The sequence below is a fragment of the Conger conger genome, chromosome 7 (genome assembly GCF_963514075.1).
Source record: "Conger conger chromosome 7, fConCon1.1, whole genome shotgun sequence".
Classification (NCBI taxonomy): domain Eukaryota; kingdom Metazoa; phylum Chordata; class Actinopteri; order Anguilliformes; family Congridae; genus Conger; species Conger conger.
In genome coordinates, this window is record NC_083766.1 from 32,508,562 (window position 1) to 32,531,566 (window position 23,005).

Consider the following 23,005-nt stretch of genomic DNA (forward strand, 5'->3'; position numbering starts at 1 on the left):
AGGATCTTTGATGACGTACGCATTTTGCAATTCATTTATTTTACTGTCGCTAACTACGGTGTGAGCTGGTTGCTGTAATGGATCATTGTACAACTTCTGCACACACGCTTTTAAATACGATCCTCATTTTGTGGTTATGTACGCGAGCATTTGGAACTGAACTAGGCTTTGTGACTTGCGGATCAGTCGTCAAACTACTAAATGTTAGACACAATGTAAGATTACATTCTCACGATGTCCGGTATGGTTCTGGTAAGTTACGTGTCAATTCAAATGGTTTTTATAGATTAAGTTGCACACTAATTAACGTTAACTTAGATGACCAATTTCGCCTTGTAACTTCTGACATGATAGTTAGCTAAATTAGATGGATATACATTTAATTCAATTTAACGTTACTTGAAGCTGAACTAGCTAGCAAGATATGTAACTTGTTCGTTAGCAGACTTTAACTCATAACTTATTATTCTTATTCAGAATTGATTGGCGCGTATAGGTAGCTAGTAAGTAGCTAGCAAACTGTTGCACCCAGCAACTTGTTTTACACGAATTTATCACAGTGCCATTTACTTGTTACATTTTATAGCTAGATAACAGTCTTAGCTAGATTTATTCGTTGCACCTGTTGACTGTCATAAGACGAAAAAGTAAATTCGTCTTGTATGTTATTGTCAGGTAGCGGTCAGCAGTCGGTGACAGGAGTGACTACGGTGGAAGACAGCAACAGCTACTGGAGTGTACGAGGCACAAGTACTGCTGTGTGCCAGCGCGGGACACCGGTCAGATGCGGCCAGATCATTCGACTCACTCACGTCAACACCGGGCGCAATCTGCACAGTCACTATTTCGCCTCACCACTTTCATCCAACCAGGTGAGGATGTTTTGACATACATGTGTCTTACTATACTACACTGTAATTACCATTCTGAAGTTCAAGAATGTTATTCTTTTAAAACCATGCCTAGATAAGAAAACATTTCATTTAAATTGTTCCAAAGAGCCTAAGAGCTTGTTGAATGGGCATCTGGTGTCAAATTCAGTCTGGCAAAGAACTACAAATGGTTACCAAGAAACAAATGTCACTCACTGTTTACCTGCAACCAAAGTGCTCTTGACAATATACCAGTACAGACACCCTGAATGTTGTTTGTCTTCTCCTATGAGTTATTTGGTGCTTTCAGCAATAGAATTGTACTGAAGTGAAAGACTGCGTTGTGACATTATTCTTTTGGAAGTGATTCACAAGTGGTATCTGGAAAAACGGAGGAGGGAGGGGGGGTGCTAAGGGCCAAGGCAAATGCGTCATATTAGAAGACATCACAGGAGCAATTTGCCCTTCTTTTTCAGATTCCATTTTAACCTGACTGCATTTGCTTTATAGTGAATAAAACTGTCAAATTAAGTAGTTGTACTTAGCTGGAAACACAAAGAAAGACGGCAGCCCTAGAAGGGAACCGTTGAAAGTGAATAGCTAGATTAGTGAGGGATCCACCCGCCAGTGTTACACATGTTTAATCTTGAAAAGGTGTCCCTGAGTCAGTCTGAGATGTAAATTGCTTGTGGGGAAGCTAAGGGCCCAGACCCTCAGGCATACTGCTAGCATTGACTAAAGCTTTTTGTATTTTGACCATAACTTTTTTTTATATGGCTTTTCCGCCTTTTCTTCCGAATTTGGAATGCATACTCATGCTGCTCATTGCACCCTCTATTGCCGATTTGTGAGTGCTCTCTGTGAAGCACATTTCATCAGCTGCCACTTCTGGATAATTATAATTGGATGGAGAGCTGGTCAGCAACATGATGATTGAAGCCGTAGAGAGTGGTGGGGGTGATGGACTTCGATGAGCACGCACGGTCAAGTGTATGGCCTTTGTTATGGGTGGGGATGTTAACATGCTGGGAGATGTTGTGGCAGTCTCGGTTTAGCAAGGACAGAAACTCTTTGGAGAGGGTGTTGTTGGTGTCCACATGGATGTTAAAGTCTCTAAACGAGAGGATGGATGAGGTGGAGGAGCTGATGGAAGTAAGCAAAAGACAGTTCTGAGATAACACATAGGAGGATAGGAGGGTCTGGGGACTGACAAAGCAGGATGGTTAGCATGGGCTGGGCGTCATTAAGTTTAAAGCAAGGCATTCAAAAGATGTAGCAGCAGGGACGGAGAATGTCGTAACCTAAAAACAGGAATGGTGGAGAATGGCAAGCCCCTTTCCCTGGCTCACAGGCCACAAGCCACACAGGTAAGTGTAGCCAGGTTGAATGGCTGGTTGAGTGCAAGGAACTCATTTTGTTGAAGACGGGTTTCAGTGAGGCACCTGATATCTAGCTTGTTGTTTGGAATGATATCTTTCATGCAGTGGGATTTGTTGTTAAGGGGAAGAGTGTTGATGAGAGGTAACCTAGCTGTTTGTGCCTGGTTATGGGGGGTGGGGAACCCACTACAGGGGCATCAGCCATCACCAGTTGTTTGAGATGACATAGGTTGGCACCTGTGCTACTGTATTTAGAACTGCTTCAGCCACAGAGCTGGACCAGAGGCTGAGGATGTAGCTGGCTGGGGATCACTGTAGGTAATGCTGTTGGCCCTGTGGCAACAATTAGCCTCAGGGTATTATCCCCAGGTCCCAGTGTAATAGCAGGTCAATGGCTAAAGCAGTGCAGATGGTAGTCTGAGTGGAAGCACTTGAAGATTTGCCATGTTGTTGTTCATGGCGGGCAAATGGTTTTATACCGATAACATATGCATAAACTCTGATATTCAGATTATGACTTCCCCCCACAATAGTGTTAGTAGGCTAATGTTCGCAAACAACATTATATCTACAGTGCCACACATTAACATTAGTAGGCTACTGCTAGATGCTGTTATCAAGCAATGTTAGGTAGCAGACAGGCTAATGCCAAAACTCCCTCGGATAGCATGGCTAGCAAGTTTCAAAGAAAACAGTCACCCAATGACTTTCCATGGGCTTGTGAAAAGCATCTTGAAGTACTTATTTTTGCGCTGCAATGTTGTAAGAATTGGAGCCAGAGTCTGTGCAGTAGGGAAAAGAGGAGAGCCTTGTATTTTACAGTCAGGGGCCATGATTAAGCTTGTCAGATACAACAGGGAAGGACACGTACAGTACATGACCATTTATTGGGCAAATATTACCATTTATAATGGGATTCCGCTATAGCTGAAAAAGAGCATGACCAGACCCAGTAGGTACTTCACTATGCTAACATATTAACGTACCCAATAGGTACTTAGCTGCTGTATTTTAAACGCACCGCCAGACCCAGTAGGTACTTTACTATGTAAGGAACACTTAGCTATGCTAACTCATTACCAGACAGTAGGTATTTAACTATGCTAATGTAACACGGGTCTGGCTTTTACTCTACATGCAGAGTATGCATCATGTGTATATTTATGATGGACAGTAACAAAAGTAGAACACAATAGTGACATTAATACACAATCAAGACACAGCTAAGTAAGAGGAGTTGGATCTGAATGAGAAAAGAGTCCATACACAGCACAACACGTTGCAACTATTCAAAAGACATTTGAAAGTGCAGTACTTGGCTGGAGGTAATACATTTTTAATAACATTTGTCTTTATCCTTTAATATTTAATAGTAGACAGTCCTAAACTAATTGTAACCATCAATCCTTACTTTCTGGTTGTTCTTGCAAAGACATTCCGGGAGAACAATTTATGACTGGAGGAGTTGTAATATATCAGGACTCAGTGATAAAATGCTCATTGATCCTGACAGTTGGGCACTCCATAGTCTCCAACAGTCATTTGGTGTACTATTTGTATTTGAGTGCATTCACGTACAGTATACCACATCTGAATGCTCAGTCCTAATGAACTACTAATAATTGAACATCCATACTGGGGCTCAGGTGAAACAAAAGAGAATCCAAGGCATTGAAAAAGACACTTTCCCTGTACTGAAGCCAGTGTATTATGAAGTGAAGGTTTTATGTGAGATTTATGCTGTAATGAATGGGAAATAAAGTATCAAAATTAATGTGGTATCACTGTCAAGAGGAGGAGTATTTAGTTGCCTGCATGTGTCAGCGTTGCGTTGGTTGTGCTTGTGCCGCAGGAAGTGAGTGCATTTGGGGAGGAGGGCGAGGGAGACTCCCTGGACGAGTGGACGGTGGTGTGCGGGGGTGCGGTGTGGGAGCGGGAGGAGTCGGTGAGGTTCAGGCACACCGCCACCGAGGGGCTCCTGTCCGTGACGGGCGAGCAGTACGGCCGTCCCATCCACGGTCAGCGCGAGGTGCACGCCATGCTCAACGCCAACCAGCACAACTACTGGAGAGCCATGGAGGGCGTGTTCATGAAGCCCAGCGAGACCCCCGGGGCCAGGGACAACGGCAGCCCCCTCCACACCGAGTTTTGACCGCCGCCGTCTCGCTCCTCCCCCTTGCTGCCGGCAAATCTACGCACAAGTGCCGCAAGGTCTGGGCTGTCTGGACAGTCAGGAGGCCTGAACTGCGCGAAAAAAGTAAAACAGAACAGAAGTAGGTGTGTGAGAACTGCCAAATATCACTGGCAAATCAATCAGTGAATTCATTCAGCCCTGCCGCAATGCTGCCTGTTTACCATACGACGAATGTGGAATGTAGGCGGTTGGTTTCCATTCCCTACAGAGTCAAAGTATTGAGTTGGCAACAGCACCCAGATCTCAAAACATGTTTTTGTGTGTGTTTGTGTGTGTGTACTGCGCAACTGCTTCGTCATTCTATACAGGCCCTGAATTGGTAATGGGCATTTGTTGACAAAAATGGTATATGGGTCTTTCTTTTTCTTTTTCATCAAATGCCCATAATGAATTCTGGGTCTGTATGTGATGAAGTAGTTGCACAGTTGCAAAAATGGATGAAGTCCCATAAATCTTGTTTATAAAGGTTAGGGCTCTCCATCTCTCCAGTTCCCCAAATACCTTTGTTATTAGATTTACAAACTTACTGGTTCATTTATATACTTCAGACCTGGGGCCACTGAGCAAACTTACTTATTGGACTTTAAGCTGCTGCATTAAACAGCTTTGATATTCTGTTGTGGTAACTCGATACACAGCGGAATTTACATCTGAACAAATGAACCACCATACCTGATGAATCGCATATTGTTTTTTGCTGGATGTCCGCTGTAGTATATGTTGACTTGTTTCGAATAAAAGGCGGTCAGGGTACAGGTAAGCAGTGATTCATAGTATGTATGAATGCATCTTTTAAAAAAGACATTAAAACTCTGTAGGACCTGCATTACGGCAGTATACCTTGAGCCTGTAGTAATTAATCCGTAGGTTTTCTTGTTGAGTATGCATGCACATTTACACAATCATCTGTTTGGCCGTAAAAGTTGATTTGTCAGCCATTTCCCATTACTTTTTTGATAAATATTTCCTATTTTCTGTTATATAATTTTGAAATTCAATCAACATTTGTCCTTAACTTTAACTTGCAAGTAAGTTAAGGCGTGAATAGGGTAACGAACTGAAAAAACTTTATTTTTAAATGAGTAATGTGTTTTACCTTTATTTACTGTGTTTTACCCTGATTTGTAAATCTATGATGCAGTGTTTTAAAGCCATTCAATCCATGTTTTTTTACAGTTACACTCCTGCATAGTGATGAGTGATTTGTCACAATAAAAGAAAGCCATTGAAACCCGGTGCTTTAAGTTCAGTGTTAACACTATCAGTATTGTCACTTTTCAACTGCAATGGCAAAGCTCTGGAAAACATGCAGTGTTTTTATTTAATTTTTAATCTCACTGTATGTATGTTTGTGTTGCAATATTTTCACTTGGTTTGTACCAGAAACAAATGTAAGATATACCTCAAATAAACAACTTCTCATGTTCTCTAAACGTCTGTTATTTGTTAAGGTCCAGTTGAAGTTTTCCCATTTAGCAATAGGGCTTAACTGGCTCCAATAGATATTGTTCCCCCATTCACAATGTCTAATCAACTGGTATCAAGGGAAAAATAACTATGCTTGGAAACTAGAATTTTGCTGTTTGATGAACGTATCTTAAATGCATAGCATGATTTCATGGCTCTGGTTAATATTTTGTTAATCAAAACTGTGAGCGAATATGACTTTTATACATTTGCTACTATCACCTGCCCAGCCACCTATCACTCTAGAGGTCTAGAGGTGTTTGAAAACACTTCCTGGAAATGACTCTTATGTTTGTGTGACTGCAGAGAAAGGCATGCAAGGGTTTGAATATTTTGAAAATTCCGATTATATTGCAAATGATGCATCAAAAACAATGTTTAAGAGCAAAATGGGGGACAAACGAGTAAATAAACCAGGAAAAATGGAAATAATTAAACAAGACTGAAAAAGCCCACATTCTGTACTCCAGCAGGATATGATCATCACTGACACTTCCTTCTCCGTTTCTGCCTCAAGCTCTTTTCAGTTTCCATTAAGTGTCTCGCTCTCGGTTTCTCCCCGAGAATAGATTCTTCTCATTACCAGGGAAAGCCCAGCTGTGTGTCCGCACACTGTCAAAACTGCAGGTCCATAGCTTTATTATTTGCATTTCTTTTTGGTTTTGTACTAGTTGAGTTTTATGGAAAAAATAAGGAGAGGAGAAAATAGTATGGACTATTTCCATCTCTCCAGTGCCTATCCCCTTGGAAAAGAAAAGAAGAAAAAACAATAGCTAAAAGAGCCAGTTGACCTTATTGTGTCTGAGAACCGTAGCTTCATAGCCAAAAGTTTTATTGAAATTCAAACTTATTTTTCCCTACTGATTTTAAAAGAGATTTCAGAGAGAGGAGGAATTGCAAGTTCAAGAGGAAGTTCTAGAGGGGACATGCAGTGAACATTCAGTGAACCTATGTTGGGAACAATCCATTGGCTAAATTTAAAATAAGCATTACAAGGTGAGAATTTCTGCCAGATTGACCAGGATCAGTCAGGTCCTTGTCTTAGTCCATTCCCCTCACGCACGTGAAATGCAATGTCCTACACAGCACTCAGCTGTGCCCCCTATTGACTCCCAGAACCCCCTTCAACAGCAGCCTATGTTTGTTTTGTTTGGGTGTCTGTACATACTGTACAGTCCCAGTCTAGTTTTCAATCAGAATGTAATATAGAGGCAAAAAAACAAACAAACATGTATGTATTCGACTTGATATTGATTCATGGTCTTGTACTTGTAGCTGGTCGTGATGGGTCACACTTGTGCCATCCAAGACAGGCTAATGTTGTGTGATATGCTGTTCCCCTGTGCAATCTGCAGCACTTTGGCCTCCCTCTGAGGATGTGCATCATGTCAGAAGAACATTTTCTGACTGTGGGGGGAAAAAGGCATAGGCCGTGACTTCACTATATTAGAGAGAGGAAGGCACTTTTGCCACACAAGGCTTGACCACTCACAAAAGCACTTCACTGCTCAGAACCTGCCACTATCATTTATATAAATTACGTATCCTCATGACGTTTCTGTTATGGCCAAGTTCTTCTGGGCAGTTTTAATTTACCACAGAGGTCTGGGCAGGGAATAAACAAAGTATAAATCTAGTACAGGGGCATGTGCTATAAAATGTGTTCGATGGCTGAACTGGTTCTGTTCAACTTCACCAACAACCTGTTGTAAACAAAACATCAACAAGAATAATATCTTCATTTTGCTTCTCTCATATTTAGTTGTACTTGACAATATCATATAGCCTATTTATTCTGCTGCTTTTTATGTACTGCAAATGCATTATATGTATTCAAAATGCACTTCCATTTTTGGCAACAAAGCAATCTTTTAGGCAATATTACAAAAACACAAATACACAGGTTACTAAAAAAAGTTTTATTGCATAAATGATTTCCATTAATTTTATTTTGTACAGATGTAAATATTTACAGCTTATTTGAGCCATTTATTTTTAGATATTAATCTATTAATATATTCTTGCGTAATGTCTACATATATTACCTGCATGCCAAGTTTCCATAAATTTTGTGTGTATTTTGTAAATATATGTATAGACACTGTACATGTGTTTATACAGGTTCATAATGTATCCCCATGCTACTGATATTTAAGACTATTAAATGCTGTTTCAAAAATTCCCCTACCTATTCAATTTATACAAATAAAGTTTGTGTGCATTTCAGTTGTAGTGGCCAAAATAGTGCTGCAAGCTTGGTAGTCCAATTATGAATTTCACCATGAAAGAAGTTCCAATAAAACACCGTAATTAAAACTCAATGATAACATTCAAATGTAATCTACACCCTCCAAAATACATGTTTTCATTCACAATGGATAGCAAACCTTCGCTTTGGCTAAGACCAACAAGTTCGTACTGAATAACATTCCCATCAGAGGCATGAAAAAGAAACAGAGATACAATTTACAAAGGAAGAAGAAAAAAAGATCGACAAAATGACTTTTCATTGGTTTTACAATATTATTTTTACATTTTCATAGCCTTAATCAGAAAGGCCCAGTGGTATAACTACATTATGGAACTACATAAGGAATTGAAAAGTGTATTTCATTCATCTTTAATTACGGTATATTGCACATATAATATTTTATATCTTCATCAGAAATGGCAAATGTATATAACACGGATTATGTAACTACATTTATAATCTGGATTAATTATCTAAATGAAAATTAACATTCTGATTTCACAGTTACATTTTGTGTGGATTAGAGACAGTAGGGTGGTTCAATCCAAACAGAGCGGGCTGATTTAACTGAAAAGTAAATTATTGAAATGGTTTTCTTTTATGGTATACAACACATTATTTGAATTATTCTTTTTTTTTTCAAGATGAAATAAACAAAATAAAACATTTTCTGAAATGACAAAAATACACTAATGCGTCATTAAAATGAAAACCATTATTCATTTTTTAGCTTGGATTGAACCACCAATGACAGAAAACATTCCAATATTACAAACATTCATTGTAATTCATGAAATGGGCACCAGATGGGCCTATTGGTCAACCACACGTTTTCCGTTTTCTCAGCTTGGTGGTTCACCACCACCAACCAGATTATCCTGTACAAGGTTGACTATGACCCTGGCCTTCAAACCACACTGTTTTCTACAGATACTAGTAGAGAATACAATACTGTGTGATATTTATTGTTTGTGGCATTAGTATCCCTGCAGTATTCTATGGCTTGTCTCAGAAGGTGCAGGTGGGTGCAATGTATTGACCTTGTCTGGTCCTCGACCCACCTTGTATCTCTGATTCTGTTTGAGCAGAATGCCACAATGCGCTAACAATTATCATTATCATGCACATCCACACTGTCATCAGCTAGACTTGAGACAGCTAGTATAGTCTAAGGCAGGGATTCTCAAACTCAACCGTGGGAGACACAAGGTTTATACTGGTTTTTGTTACAACTATAATTGCACCACTGACATAGTCTTTGTGCAATGCATACCTATTTCTAACTGTCTCAGGTTGACATCCCAAGACTTTTAAAGAGATAAACAAATTATTTTGTCTTTCATGTGCTTTATGGCATATGATTGCTTTAGAAAGAGGTTACATTGTTCAACTGATAGGCAGACAGGTGAAATCAGTAGGGTCTGAAAATGCTGAAAGAGTGGATAACCAGTCACTGAAAAATAAATAGCAAATGGCAACAAGCCATAGCTTAGCTGCATTACCTTAGTAAGTTAAAGAAAAATGAGAAAATAACTAAAACACATGTTTAAGGCGGCCTTAATTGATCAAGAGATTGGCAGTAACGAAAACCAGCACACACTCTGGTTCCACAGGACTGAGTTGCAGAACCCCTGGTCTAGGGTATATTTACAGTATTCCATTTATTAACATGCAATAAATATAAACAGTCCTCAGAAAATTTGAGGCGGTTAAAATGTCTACATTACGACAAGAGTTTATACAGGAGTTCGGAAGTATCCTCTGAAAAGCAGACAGAGGGTGCCTGCTCCCACACACCAGTGTGGACCTGCTCCCACAAGGAAAACGAACATATCAAGCCATCTGAGCATGAGTTCTGAGTCTGTGAGTGACATACGAGCCAGTTTCCTTTGATAAGAGCCACTTCCTCAGTGCCCAGTTGTGTCCATCTGATATGGCTTGCATAAGACCTCCATACCTCTAGGTAGCTCACTACCATTTGATTATGCCACTGATGAGGCGTGCACTGCAGGTGAAGAGAAAGACTAGCAAAGCTTAGGAGCCTGCATTTGCACATTCGCAAGCTTTTGACAAGAACATTTGAAAATGTCTGGGCTTCAATTAATGGGCAAAATTAGACATGTAAAAAAAACATTTTACACAATATAAAATGTCATAAAGGGATGATGTGTCATCTTGTTGTCTGGGTCCATGAGGATTATGGTAGAGAGAGAGTAAATACAAAAAAATAAAACTATCAAGGAAACTGGAAAATATGTTTATAGAGCAGGATTAAGGAGTTAGCCAGCTAACTTTTGTAAATACTTTGAAATTAATTTGGGGCTTTTGTATAATTAGATTTCAGCCTTGAAAATGTGCCACCATGAGTCAGCTAACTCCTTAAATCCCCCCCTCCCTCACCCTGTGATTATCAAACAAGCTTCTGTGTGTGACCATCGTAGTACAGGCTTTATTGGTGAGCATGTTCGGCTGGTGCCAATTCACATGCACGCAAGCAAGTGTTTATTAAAATAAGATGTGGATCAAGTGTGAAATAGACAGTGAGATGTGTACACTGCTGTCATGGCCACTGTCAGAGAACATTAGGACTTTTCTGAGATAATTTAATCGCCACAGGAAGCCAAAGCTTGTTCTCTTGCTGAAGATGCTCGAGTTATACCCACAGACACAGTCCGGTAGGTCAAAATGCCCCACACAGTTTCGTTACCGCTAATATGAAGAGACCATGTGACCTATGCTTTGTGATCCAATGAGCACGCAGTCTGGTCCTGAGTCATTCAAAATTAAACATTACATACACAAAAAAAACACAGCCCCTGTTTGATTCTGAATGGCCTGCCCCCTACAGTAAATGCTGGTATCTATGCATTAGGTACAGAAGAAGAGACAGCCCCTGTAATATAAAACACATCCACTGTTCACAAGAAATAAATACACATCAGACTTCTAATAACTGTGAGCTCTAAAAACAGAGATATGACCTATATTGAGAGACCCCTGGACACACACATACACACACAGACACACGGGCGCACACACATATACTGTACCCAGCAAGAAGCAGATGAATGAGTCCCATTTCACGCTCCTTTACCCATCATGTCCACTAGACGGTAAGAAATCCCAACAGTTAATGAAGAGAGAGATCCGACCAGGATTCAACATTAACCAGAAGATTCAAAACCAGTCGTCAGTGAGGGTTCTAAATCAGCAGCCCGTTTGAGGATACGGTCCCAGACTTCCACACCAAAGCGACCGCCAGGGAGAGATAGTTCTGAACTCCTGTACTTTATTGCATCAAAGGAACCAGTACGGTCAAGGCGAAAGTCAGCCCTTTAATGTCCCTGCCAGGAAGATGAAGAGGCGTCCCCAAATGGAGGCCCTCGGCTGGCTTCAGTTTTGCTGGACATTAGCGTGTCACTCACATGGAAAAAACATCCTAGGATCTTTTTTCTTCTTTTTTACTAAGTGAGGTGTTTGTTTTCTGTTGTTGTTCTGAAGTATTTTTGAGGAGAAATTACTTTGCCCATGATATGTTCTGGAACACCCCCCCCCCCCCCCCTCCTTTCTCACAGTGGGTGTGGCTATTCCATGCCATTGCGCAGCATCTGATTGGCTGCAATGAGCATGACGCTGATGATGAAGGCCATGGCGAAAGCGCAGATCAGGCTCTTGCGCACACACGTCTGCCGGTTCTTCTTTTTGGAATGGACTGCGGTTTAAACAAAAGCAAAGAGAAAACAGCACATCAGTACAGCAAGCAATACCAAGCAAAACCTAGAGAGACAAATTGTCACACAGTATAATCTGTACAGAGACTTGAAATGCATCACAGTGTGCTGAGTAAAAATGTGATAAAATGTGAATATGAACACCAAGGTGCACTGACAAAACATTGTACATAAGAGACTCACAATCTGGCTAATAAAATCTTTTCCTAAGCGGAGAGATACATTTAGAAGAATTGAGGCAGCAAATACTGTTCAGGTAAGCAGCATTGGGAGAAAGGCAGTGTACGCATAGCGAACCCGTCGTATTTAACACACCCACCCTGTGTCACAGTTTCAGATGACTGCCTGCCTGAACAATGGGCCCAAGGAAACCAGCCTTTACAGAGCCATCATGGCTCCAGAGAGGCATCTGTTCCATGCCATCGAATAGTTTCTGGTTCAGATGATGTGCTGTTCTGCTGCTACCTCGCAGACAGAACACAGGGCCGAATCCCAGGTGACACCCAGCCGCTCCGGTGAGAGGCTGAGGCGATGGTAAGTGACGAAGGCTGCAGTCGACCTGCAGTGACCTCCCACTCAGTAATCACACGCCTCACCGTGCTTCCTTTCTCCCCGAGAGACTATGTCCTTTCTGTGTCTCTCTCTACTCACTCATTCCCACCGTTGTTATTTTGCATTTCTTTAGAGATGTCAAGCCTCCTTCTCCCAACCTCCACTGCCCCTCAAAACCCTTGACTTTGAAAAAAAAAGAATTTATGCTGAGCTACAGATTGGCTAAGATAGCCACCTCCCCCGCAAGGTCACTGACATTTTGCTTGAGGTTTGTTTTGGGGTGATTCACGTCACAGATTAAAGAGTTTGGATAGCACCCAGTTTAAATTTGGGACTAATGCACCTGGTGTCAGGAAGGAGTCAGTCCTACTTTATGTTCCTCAGAAGTTATGGTGGAGTAAACAATAGGTAACACTATGTTAGTAAAGAGTAGTGCACATTGTGTTTCATAAGATCATTTTATAAGAACATACAAGATCATTTATAAAACATTTGTAATTATTGGGCCATTCTTCAAATATTAAGAAATGTAACAGCATGTGCATTCGTACAATTGTCTGGATTTTTCTTGAATGGCATTTTTAAGTCACAAGGAACATTGCAATACATACATTTTTTATTTAAGTGAAAAAACATTAAAATTGTAGAAGATCATTTGTCTCAATTTTATCAGGAATTTTAGCAATGTTAAATTTTTTTTTACCATTTTAATACTCACTTTTGGCACATACTTTAAATGTAGAACAATTAAAAATATAGGAAGGAGTGCTATCTGGATACGGTTATGTGGATATGTGACATGGAAGAAAAGCCTTTTCATAAAGTGTGTCCCAACGAAGCATGCCTTGGTTTTTCTTCTCTATTATCTAAATGTATTTTCCTTCACTAAATGATAACCATCATTTAGTGTTGTTAGAATGTGTGTAAGTTGCTTTGGATAAAAGCATCAACCAAAGCAAAGCAAACCAAGCGTCACAGTCCAAAGTTAACCGTCTTTCTTACCATTCTTACGCCGATGACACCCAACTCTTTATTTCCTTCCCCCCCGATACCCAGGTCACCACACAGATCTCTGCCTGCTTGACTGATATCTCTGTGTGGATGACTTCCCACCACCTGAAGCTTAACCTTGCCAAAACTGAGCTTCTCTACATCCCTGCAATCGACCTCTCACTGACTGTTGAGGACTTTGTAGTTTCCTCCTCCCATACGGCAAAGAATCTTTGGGTGACTCTTGATAACTGCCTCACCCTGGCTCCACAAGTATACTCCACTGCCAGAACCTGCAGGTTCTTCCTCTACAATATACGCCGTATCCGTCATCTCCTAACGGAAAAAGCCACCCAGCTCCTAGTCCAGGCGCTCGTCATTTCCCGCCTGGATTACTGCAACTCCCTCCTAGCCGGTCTCCCAGCTTGTGCCATCAAGCCCCTCCAGCTGGTCCAGAATGCTGCAGCCCGCCTGATCACCAGTCAGCCCAGGTCAGCTTATGTCACCCCACTCCTCATTGGCCTCCACTGGCTTCCTATTGCCGCACGCATCCGATTCAAGGCCCTAGTGTTGGCATTTCAGGCTGCTAAGGGGACTGCCCCACCTTATATACAATCCTTGATCACTCCCTACTCCCCAGCTAGACCACTCCGGTCTGCCAGCTCTGGTGGCCTTATGGTTCCCTCTCTACAAGCACCTGGCGGTCGAGCTGCAGGGTTCACGCCTGTTTTCCGTTCTGGTTCCTCAGTGGTGGAATGACTTGCCTACCACTGTCAAGACAGCAGAATCCCTCCCCCTATTTCAACACAGACTAAAAACACACCTTTTCAAACTGTACCTTAGTCCTCCCTCCTGATTTCCCCCGCCCCCCTTTCTGATATCCCTATCCCTCTTGTCTAACCCCCCCCCCCCCCCAAAAAAAAAAGAAGAAAACAAAATTGCACTTATGATGATTATATGTTTAGAACAACACTTCATGTGTATTTTACTAGTTATGAATGTGATGCTTTAACTTGTGGAAGAACCTATGCACTTGTAAATCGCTTTGGATTATTTGCGTCTGCAAATGACAAAAATGTAAATGTAAATGTAAATAGCAATTTCTTATTTCATTTTTATTTTGCATTAGTTTGGATATTTCCTCAATAATGCATTCCCTTAATGCTAACCCTTTCCACCACCTGAACCACACCTTACACTATATCATCAATCCTATACACAGGGCCACTTAACCAAAGCCAACCCCAAACAACGCCCTAGCCTTTTAAGTAGTTACACCAGTATGTACTTACACAGCACTTACACAGAGTCTGTTTCCCAGGACACAACACTTACTGATAAAAGCACTGTGCCACGGGAGTTCACCCCAGAGTACTGCCGAACTTGTGTGAAGTGACAGCATAATTCTCAATCCTGGGCCTAAGAGGCCACGCAGTGCCAAAAAATATCTCAGCACTCAAAGACCGAACAATGCCACGGGAAGTAACACGGCATGCGCACATGAATTCATCAATAATTCATAGTTTCAAAAAAATCCCCCCAGCAGAACACAGATTCAGGATTGCAGATGTACGTTCCGACACTGCAAAAACCCAAAATAAATCAATCTCAGCAAGCATTTTAGGCTCATATTTAGACTTAAAACCTTATTTCTGTCACATTTTTTCGAAATAAAAATATTGCCAAAGAGGTGAGACAGTTTGACTCAGCTCAAGATTTGCCAATGGGTAAGAAAATTTGACCTATCAATAAAACAATAAAACAATCTCATATTTTCTACTTGTGAGTCTCAAGTCTCATTATAAGACTAAAATGTGTGTAAAGACAAATGTTTCGGTAGTGTACTAGTGTACTGTTCTCAACTTTCTCCTCTCTTCTGGCCCCCCATCCCCCTCATCACTCACACCTGATGACTTTGTCTCCTTCTTTGAAAAGAAGGTCGATGCTATTCACAATTCCTTCTCCCAACCCTCCACCCCTGCTGACCCTCCTACCCTCCCCAACTCCCTAACCTCCTTTTCTCCCCTCTCTGACGCCGACACACTGAAACTCCTTACATCCCACCACCCGACCACCTGTCCTCTTGACCCCATCCCCTCTCCCCTCCTACAATCTATATCTGATGACATTCTCCCTTTTCTCTCCTCTCTAATCAACACCTCCCTCTCTTCCGGCACCATGCCCTCTTCCCTGAAGAGGGCCAGAGTCACTCCCCTGCTCAAAAAACCTACTCTTGACCCCTCTGCCCTGAACAACTACCGGCCTGTCTCTCTTCTTCCCTTTCTCGCTAAAACTCTGGATCAGGCGGTCTGCTCCCAACTGTCCACTTATCTTCTCCAGAACAATCTCCATGACCCCAACCAGTCTGGCTTCAAGAGTGGCCACTCCACTGAGACCGCCCTGCTCGCGGTCACTGAGGCACTCCACTCTGCTAAAGCCAAATCCCTCTCCTCTGTTCTCATCTTCCTCGACCTGTCGGCCGCCTTCGATACAGTCAACCATGAGATTCTGCTCTCATCGCTGTCTGGGATGGGTGTCACAGGGTCTGCACTCGCTTGGTTTTCCTCCTACCTCTCTGGTCGCTCCTACCAGGTGACTTGGAGGGGCTCAGTCTCCGACCCTCACCCCCTACGAACTGGAGTCCCGCAGGGCTCTCCTCTTCTCGCTATACACCATGTCTCTTGGTTCTGTTATCTCTTCCCATGGCTTTTCTTATCACTTACGCTGATGACACCCAACTCTTTATCTCCTTCCCCCCCGACACCCAAGTCACCACACGAATCTCTGCCTGCTTGGCTGATATCTCTGCGTGGATGACTTCTCACCACCTGAAGCTCAACCTTGCCAAAACTGAGCTTCTCTACATCCCTGCTAAGTCCTCTCTGTCAATCGACCTCTCATTGACTGTTGAGGACTTTGTAGTTTCCTCCTCCCGTCCGGCAAAGAATCTTGGGGTGACTCTTGATAACTGCCTCACCCTGGCTCCAGAAGTATCCTCCACTGCCAGAACCTGCAGGTTCTTTCTGTATAATATACGCCGTACCCGTCATCTCCTGACTGAGAAAGCCACCCAGCTCCTAGTCCAGGCGCTCGTCATTTCCCGCCTGGATTACTGCAACTCCCTCCTAGCCGGTCTCCCAGCGTGTGCCATCAAGCCCCTCCAGCTGGTCCAGAATGCTGCAGCCCGCCTGATCACCAGTCAGCCCAGGTCGGCTCATGTCACCCCGCTTCTCATTGGCCTCCACTGGCTTCCTATTGCCGCACGCATCCGTTTCAAGGCCCTAGTGTTGGCATTTCGGGCTGCTAAGGGGACTGCCCCACCTTATATACAATCCTTGATCACTCCCTACTCCCCAGCTAGACCACTCCGGTCTGCCAGCTCTGGTGGCCTTATGGTTCCCTCTCTACGTGCACCTGGCGGTCGAGCTGCACGTTCACGCCTGTTTTCTGTTCTGGTTCCTCAGTGGTGGAATGACTTGCCTACCACTGTCAGAACAGCAGAATCCCTCCCCCTATTTCGATGCAGACTTAAAACCCACCTTTTTAAACTCTACCTTAGTCCTCCCTCCTGATTTCCCCTGCCCCTCCTTTCTGATATCCCTATCCTTGTCTAACCCCCACCCCCCCCCCAAAAAAAAAAAAAAAAAAACTTATGATGACAACTATGTTTAGAACAGCATTTCATGTGTATTTTGCTAGTTCTGGATGTGATGCTTTGACTTATGGTAGAACCTATGCACTTGTAAGTCGCTTTGGATTAAAAGCGTCTGCCAAATGACTAAAATGTAAATGTAATGTGAGGGTGAGACTACCAGACAGGGCTGGTCCATGTCCCACGCCAACAGTAGTGCCAGTCAGAGTGGCATGTTGGGCACATCGTGTTATTTATGACCCTAACCCCAGCATCAGACGCAGTTTTGAGCTGAGTCATCCCCACCACATGCACGTGACCCCCCCCCCCCCCCACCCCCCACACACACGCTTTAAATGCACACCATTATTTGGCACCTGGCTCAGGCCCAGGGACTGTGAAAGGTTTTCTGTTGCCATCAGCATTGTTACTCACTCCATTCTGCTGTTGGCTTTGTTGAAAACCATCAATTGTTTTCGCCACTTCCTGGCATGTCTCATAATTAAACGTTCTTGTTTTTCTTATGTTTCATATTTCTCATTTATTTTGAAACACTTTACTGCAACTCTAATCTCCAGTCCCTTGTGTACAGAGAACACTGGGGTAGCTCTAATGCTAAGGGCACTATAACAAATGCAGCATGATGGGTAAATAATGTGGAAATCATGGAACAATATCTGCCTTTCTTCACTCACATTTTAACATAGTGCTGGTGCAGCCAGGTTTAATACACAGTCAGCTTCTCATAGTCTGCTCTCTCCTTACTTAATGTAATGAAATGTCATTTGTGAGGGCGGATTTTATAAAGGTAAGATAAATGGGGTTCTCGCATATGAGTCAGGTACAAAGGTTGATCTACAGTCATGCAATTTTCTTTTTTACCCATACACCTAAATAGTTGCCTTCCTGTATGCAATAAAAGTGTGACCAATCAGCCCTATTTTCAAAGTGAGACAATTTGTGCAGGGAATTGAATGGCAAACAAAAAAAACGCACTCCTTCATAAAATACTAACAGTTACAATGTAAAGCACAATCCATTTTTATAATTGCCTTATTAACACACCCAAAAAAAAATTCTTCCAGCATACTCACATTATCTTAATGAGAAAAATGCAAAACGCACGCACAGCTAGAACGCAGATTGGTGATACTATACTTACTGCCTGATCCATGGATGACCAAGGTTTCAAAAACGGTAATGTAGGCACTTCATCAATAACTTACAAACCACTCTTTTGACAGTAACCGATGCTGGCAAAATGCACACGGACCGGGATTCCTACTGACGGGAAGAGAGACACAAAGAGCAAATGGTCATGGGAGGGCAGGCTGTCCCAGCCTATCGGACATCTCCCCTCACCTCCTTCAAACTCCGTCTGGCAGTTCCCGGAGTTCTCGTTCAGACTCTCCTCCTCCGTGATGATGATGTTCTCAATGTCCTTCATCGTCAGGTGGTCCTTAAAGGCATGGAACAGGATGTGCTTCAGCTCTTCCAGCGTTATTCTCTGCATGTCAAACTAGAACGAAAAGGGGAAAAAAGCACAAATCACATGCTGGGAAAGACGGATACAAACAAACTCAGCCCACGCAATAGTACAATAGCAGCAGCAACTCACAATCCTTCCTTTAATCCCTTTTTTGCTAGTGATTTATTAAGAGAGACGAAAATGGTTTGGAGGGAAAAAACTGATTATGAAGGAAGCCTAGTTAGTGCTTATGAAGTGCCCGTTTCCTGCCTTCTGGCTAGTTTTCTTCCAAAAGAGTAGCTTCCTGGCAGCTCATGTAACATAACCATCTTTTCAGAAGCAGGCTCTTTCATTCCCAAATCAGCTTCCAGTTCATCTGTCATCACTGCTTTTTTTCAGGTTTTTTATTTAGGATAGCTAGCCACATAACCAGTTGATAGACATTTCTGGATGGAATTGGCCTGTTACTCCCCCTTTTGTGGTGTTTAATTAAGCCACCTTTGGTCTCGGCTCGAATCTGGACTGTGCCAGTGCTGACTATATCCGGTAGCTCCATAGGGCAATGCATAGTTGCCAATTGCATCGCCCAGGGTACAGGAGGGTTCAGTAAAGTAGCGGTCGTTGTTTGCGACCCCTGCTCGTCAATCCTGTACCTGTGGACTGCACGTCAAAACCACAGAGAAATGGTCTTCCTCTGATTCTGGCCAGTGTGAGCTTGGGTCTGGGCTGCAGTGTGAAAAGAAGCAGGCTGGAGACACCACGTGTTTTGGAGGAGAACCACAGATGTCTACACTCTCCAGAATTGGCAGTGGGATCATGTATGAACGTGCCTTATCAGACATTCTAAATTGCTTTGGGAATTGGAAATACACAGTCCCACGTTGGGTGCCAAATTGAATTTAAAAAAGCCTTTCTGTGGCTGAAAACATGTTTACCTGTTTTTCCTGAATTGCTCGTTTATAATGCTCAAGGGCTGTAGCATTGCTGCAATGTCCTCATTCTATCCAGGAGGGGGCGCTAGCTAAGCTCCACTGAGCACCTCTGTACTGAGAGCAAGTGCCTCATCTGGATGTGCCACTTGCAAGTTCCTTAACGAATACAGTACAGAGAGTAGCTCCCTATTTTGAAAAAAAGGCCATCATTTTTAGGAAACTGGCCACGTCAGCATCTTTCAACAAAGACTGTTCTTGGACCGCAAACAGTGCCACACAATGGAATGAGCAAACAAAAACAATTGGCTGAAACTGTAAGATTAAGAAATACTGCTGTTGTTTGAAAACATTTTTAAAAAACAAAATATTTATAAGCACACAGCCAAATTTCTAAAAGCAGAACATTGTGAAAAAACTTGGATATAGACTCAGTGACCAGTTTATTAGCTAGACCTGTACACCAGCTTGTTAATGCAGATATCTAATCAGCCCATCATGTGGCAGCAACTCATAAAAGCATGCAGACATGGTCAAGAGGTTTAGTTGTTGATCAGACCAAACATCAGAATGGGGATGAAATATGATCTAAGTGACTTTGACTGTTGAATGATTGTTGGTGCCAGGCAGGGTGGTTGAGAATCTCAGAAACTGCTGATCTCCTTCACACACAACAGTCTCGAGAGCAGCGATACTTAACACATCCACATCCGCTAATTATTTTCCTGCTCCAGAAAATAAGCTAATTAGTAAAATCAGGAGGTGTAGCGCACGACTGAAGCAAACTGTGGCCCACAGGACGTTAAGTATCGCTGCTCCAGAGGTTACATAGAATGATTTGACAATGACACATTTCCTACTCTTAAAATGGCTTGAAAAGGGATAAATCCCATGTCAAGCAAATAAACATTTGCAAGCACTGGATTGAGAATACAACCACATGTTTTTAAAATGTATTTATTTTTAAAAGTATTTATTTAATGCATAAATAAATGAAATTGCTTATTGTATCTGGTTTTTAATTATTAACAAAGTGTTTGTAATGTGCCAGAAAGAGCAGAACAATCTTGTCTTTGTCTGCTAAGATACAGCATCCTGCTTGTGTGCGACCGCTGTAAAATAACATTTTCTCCTGCTGTGAGAGCTCTAGCACTAGACTTATTCAAAGTAATGTGAAGACAGACCCTGACATATCTCTACTATTTGGGGCCGCACTGGAAATAAGTAGCTCTATTTACTTTATTTTATTTATTTAACCTTTATGTAACCAGGAAGTGCCTTGAGATTTAAAAAAGAAGACTCTTTTTCATGAGAGACCTGGCCAAGGCTGCAGCCACACAAAGAAAAGGAAAAACGCAGGAGGAATCACACACTTGAGAGACTCAGCACAGACAATTACAATCTTAAATAAAAAAATCCACCTTTGTAATACTCAATAATTAAGGCTCCACTTGCTTCGCAGAATTGAATACATCTGTCTTAAACCCATTTTCATAATCCTACCTTGCATCAGAAAACCACTCCAGTAGCATGTTATCAGAAAACAAGTTTATAAATTCAAGGCTATATTCACTGTGGCCATTGGTGTGATTACTATAGTGATCTCATTGATGTGGCTCTGAAGTGCCAGATTCCCCCGTTTGTCCTTTCCCTCTAAGCAGTCCTTATCCAGCACTGCTCATGATTTATTTCCAACTGAGACTGAACATATCAGCCAAGCAGATGAGCTTTGCATTGTTGTTTTTCTGGGACACATGCAGTGTGTGTTCTCACAGAGGATGATCAGGCCCTAGTTGTATTTGCTTGACCTTCTCACAACCCAAACTTCACTCAAGGGAATGCCAGGGAGATTTGTTTCATAATCCTTTTTTTTTTTGACCAGTGCAAACAGTGGCAAATCTGTACATGTTTTTATGCAATGAAAGCGATAGGTGGGTGGTCATGGGAAGGAAACATGGGCAGGTGCAAGGAGGCAGAGACCAGATGCCAGAACATGGGCAGGGAAAGGGGCGGGGCAGGCAGAGTGGAGAGTGACCCGGTGGCCTGGACCGGGATATCTGGGCTCAAGCCTATTCTTCTGTTCTGCGTAACAGCAGAGATTCCAGATGCAACCTAATGCTTGGTTAGCTAATTGGAGGACCGTAAAGTACTTTGGCCTCCACAGGACACTACGGCAACTACAGTGATGCTACATCAAGTCAGCCTGTGCCTTCTACTCAGTGTCAATCAAAGCCTAGCAATGGCCAGAATCTCCTGAAGCCATCAGCGGAGACACCGCTGTTTCCCCTAGCCAGCCCGAGAACCTCACTCCGCCCCTGTCCAAGGCAGACTGAAAAATGCTTTGAAAAGCCTGAGATGCTGGCAGCATACTAATCCACGGTTGCTGCTAGCTTTCTCATCTTCTGAGGAGAAGGAGGCTGTCTGGGCAGCAGGAGTGTTTTGTGAAATGTGCAGGATGTATGTGGGAGCGGAGGAATGGACTCTATTTCAGCGTCCATATGGCAACCCTACACCATTCACAAAAAAAGGAAATCAATCCTGGTCTTCGATTATGCATACCTGCAGCTCCCATTATTATTTTCAGACTGAATTCAAACAAACGTAAAAAATAATACCAATTCTTGCTAATACCAAGCCCATAAGTATGGCCAGAAAGTATCCACTGGTCACTGGCCTGTATTGTCCTACTGCAGAGATCAGCAACTCACAGTCCTCAAGGGGCGAGAACTGGTGCTAGTTTTCAACCCTTCCTTTACCTGGGAGTCGGGTGTGGAGGCAGTCTAGCCAATCAGTAGCACTAATTACCCGAGAGAAAAGAAAACCAGGGCTGGATTTGGATTTGAGGGCTAGAGTTAACAATCCCTGTTCTATTGGTTGTTAACAATGCACCATGTGACCTGTGGCGCTCCTGCCTGTTTTATAAAGGCAAGATGACATCAGGTCTGCATTATGCTTATTGTATTATCCCCGCAGGAGACAAACAGCTATCCTCACACACTTTACAGGAAAGGTACTGAGCAGCTTTCATACTTTACAGTCAGCCACTTTAACTGACAGCAAGGACACAAACACTGGCCCTGATCAAGGACTTATATTGCAAAAATAGCATACCATTTACGCACGTTTCCCATGGTCTGAGGAAACGCAAAGCATGAATGAGCAGAATATAGTACGTCCCATGCCATTTCAAAGGAGCCATGTTGCACTTCTGCAAACTCTTGTCTTGACTACTAATCAATAGACAACAGTAGAAAAAAGTGCCAAGGACACAGGACAGAATTGATCTCTTAAGAACACAACCAGACCTGGGTGAAATACGTAATTGTTTTGGATTCAGATACTTTTCTACACACTGCTTGGTTTGAGTTTGGTTTATTTCAACCTACTAAATATACTCAAAAAGTGCAAACTCCACCTTCTTGTTGTCTTGGTTGGCTCAATTGCACCAGACAAGGTCAATCGAGCACAGGAAAGCATTTGAATCCAAAGCAATTATGTACTTGACCCAGGTCTGAACGCAACTAATGGCTAATATGAGAAA

General features: G+C 42.5%; 2 protein-coding genes across 5 annotated transcripts in view; one reads left to right on the forward strand and one right to left on the reverse strand.

Moving 5' to 3' along the window:
- The first annotated feature begins 25 nt into the window (after positions 1-25).
- sdf2 (stromal cell-derived factor 2) lies at positions 26-5,878 on the forward strand. The gene is made up of 3 exons (XM_061248377.1): positions 26-252; positions 676-872; positions 4,104-5,878. Exons 1-3 carry the CDS (start codon positions 78-80, stop codon positions 4,401-4,403), a joined length of 672 nt encoding a protein of 223 aa, XP_061104361.1. The 5' UTR covers positions 26-77; the 3' UTR covers positions 4,404-5,878.
- Positions 5,879-11,747: 5,869 nt separating this feature from the next.
- caln2 (calneuron 2) overlaps positions 11,748-23,005 on the reverse strand; it is a 65,736-nt gene continuing 54,478 nt past the window's right edge. For 3 of the 4 annotated variants that reach the window (XM_061250027.1, XM_061250029.1, XM_061250028.1), the window contains exons 5-6: positions 18,430-18,586; positions 11,748-11,875 (exon numbers count right to left, since the gene is read on the reverse strand). In XM_061250027.1, coding sequence (XP_061106011.1) covers positions 11,748-11,875; positions 18,430-18,586 — 285 coding nt within the window. Of the gene's footprint in view, positions 11,876-18,271; positions 18,352-18,429; positions 18,587-23,005 lie in introns of those variants that run through there. The other variant, XM_061250031.1, reaches the window with a different exon arrangement.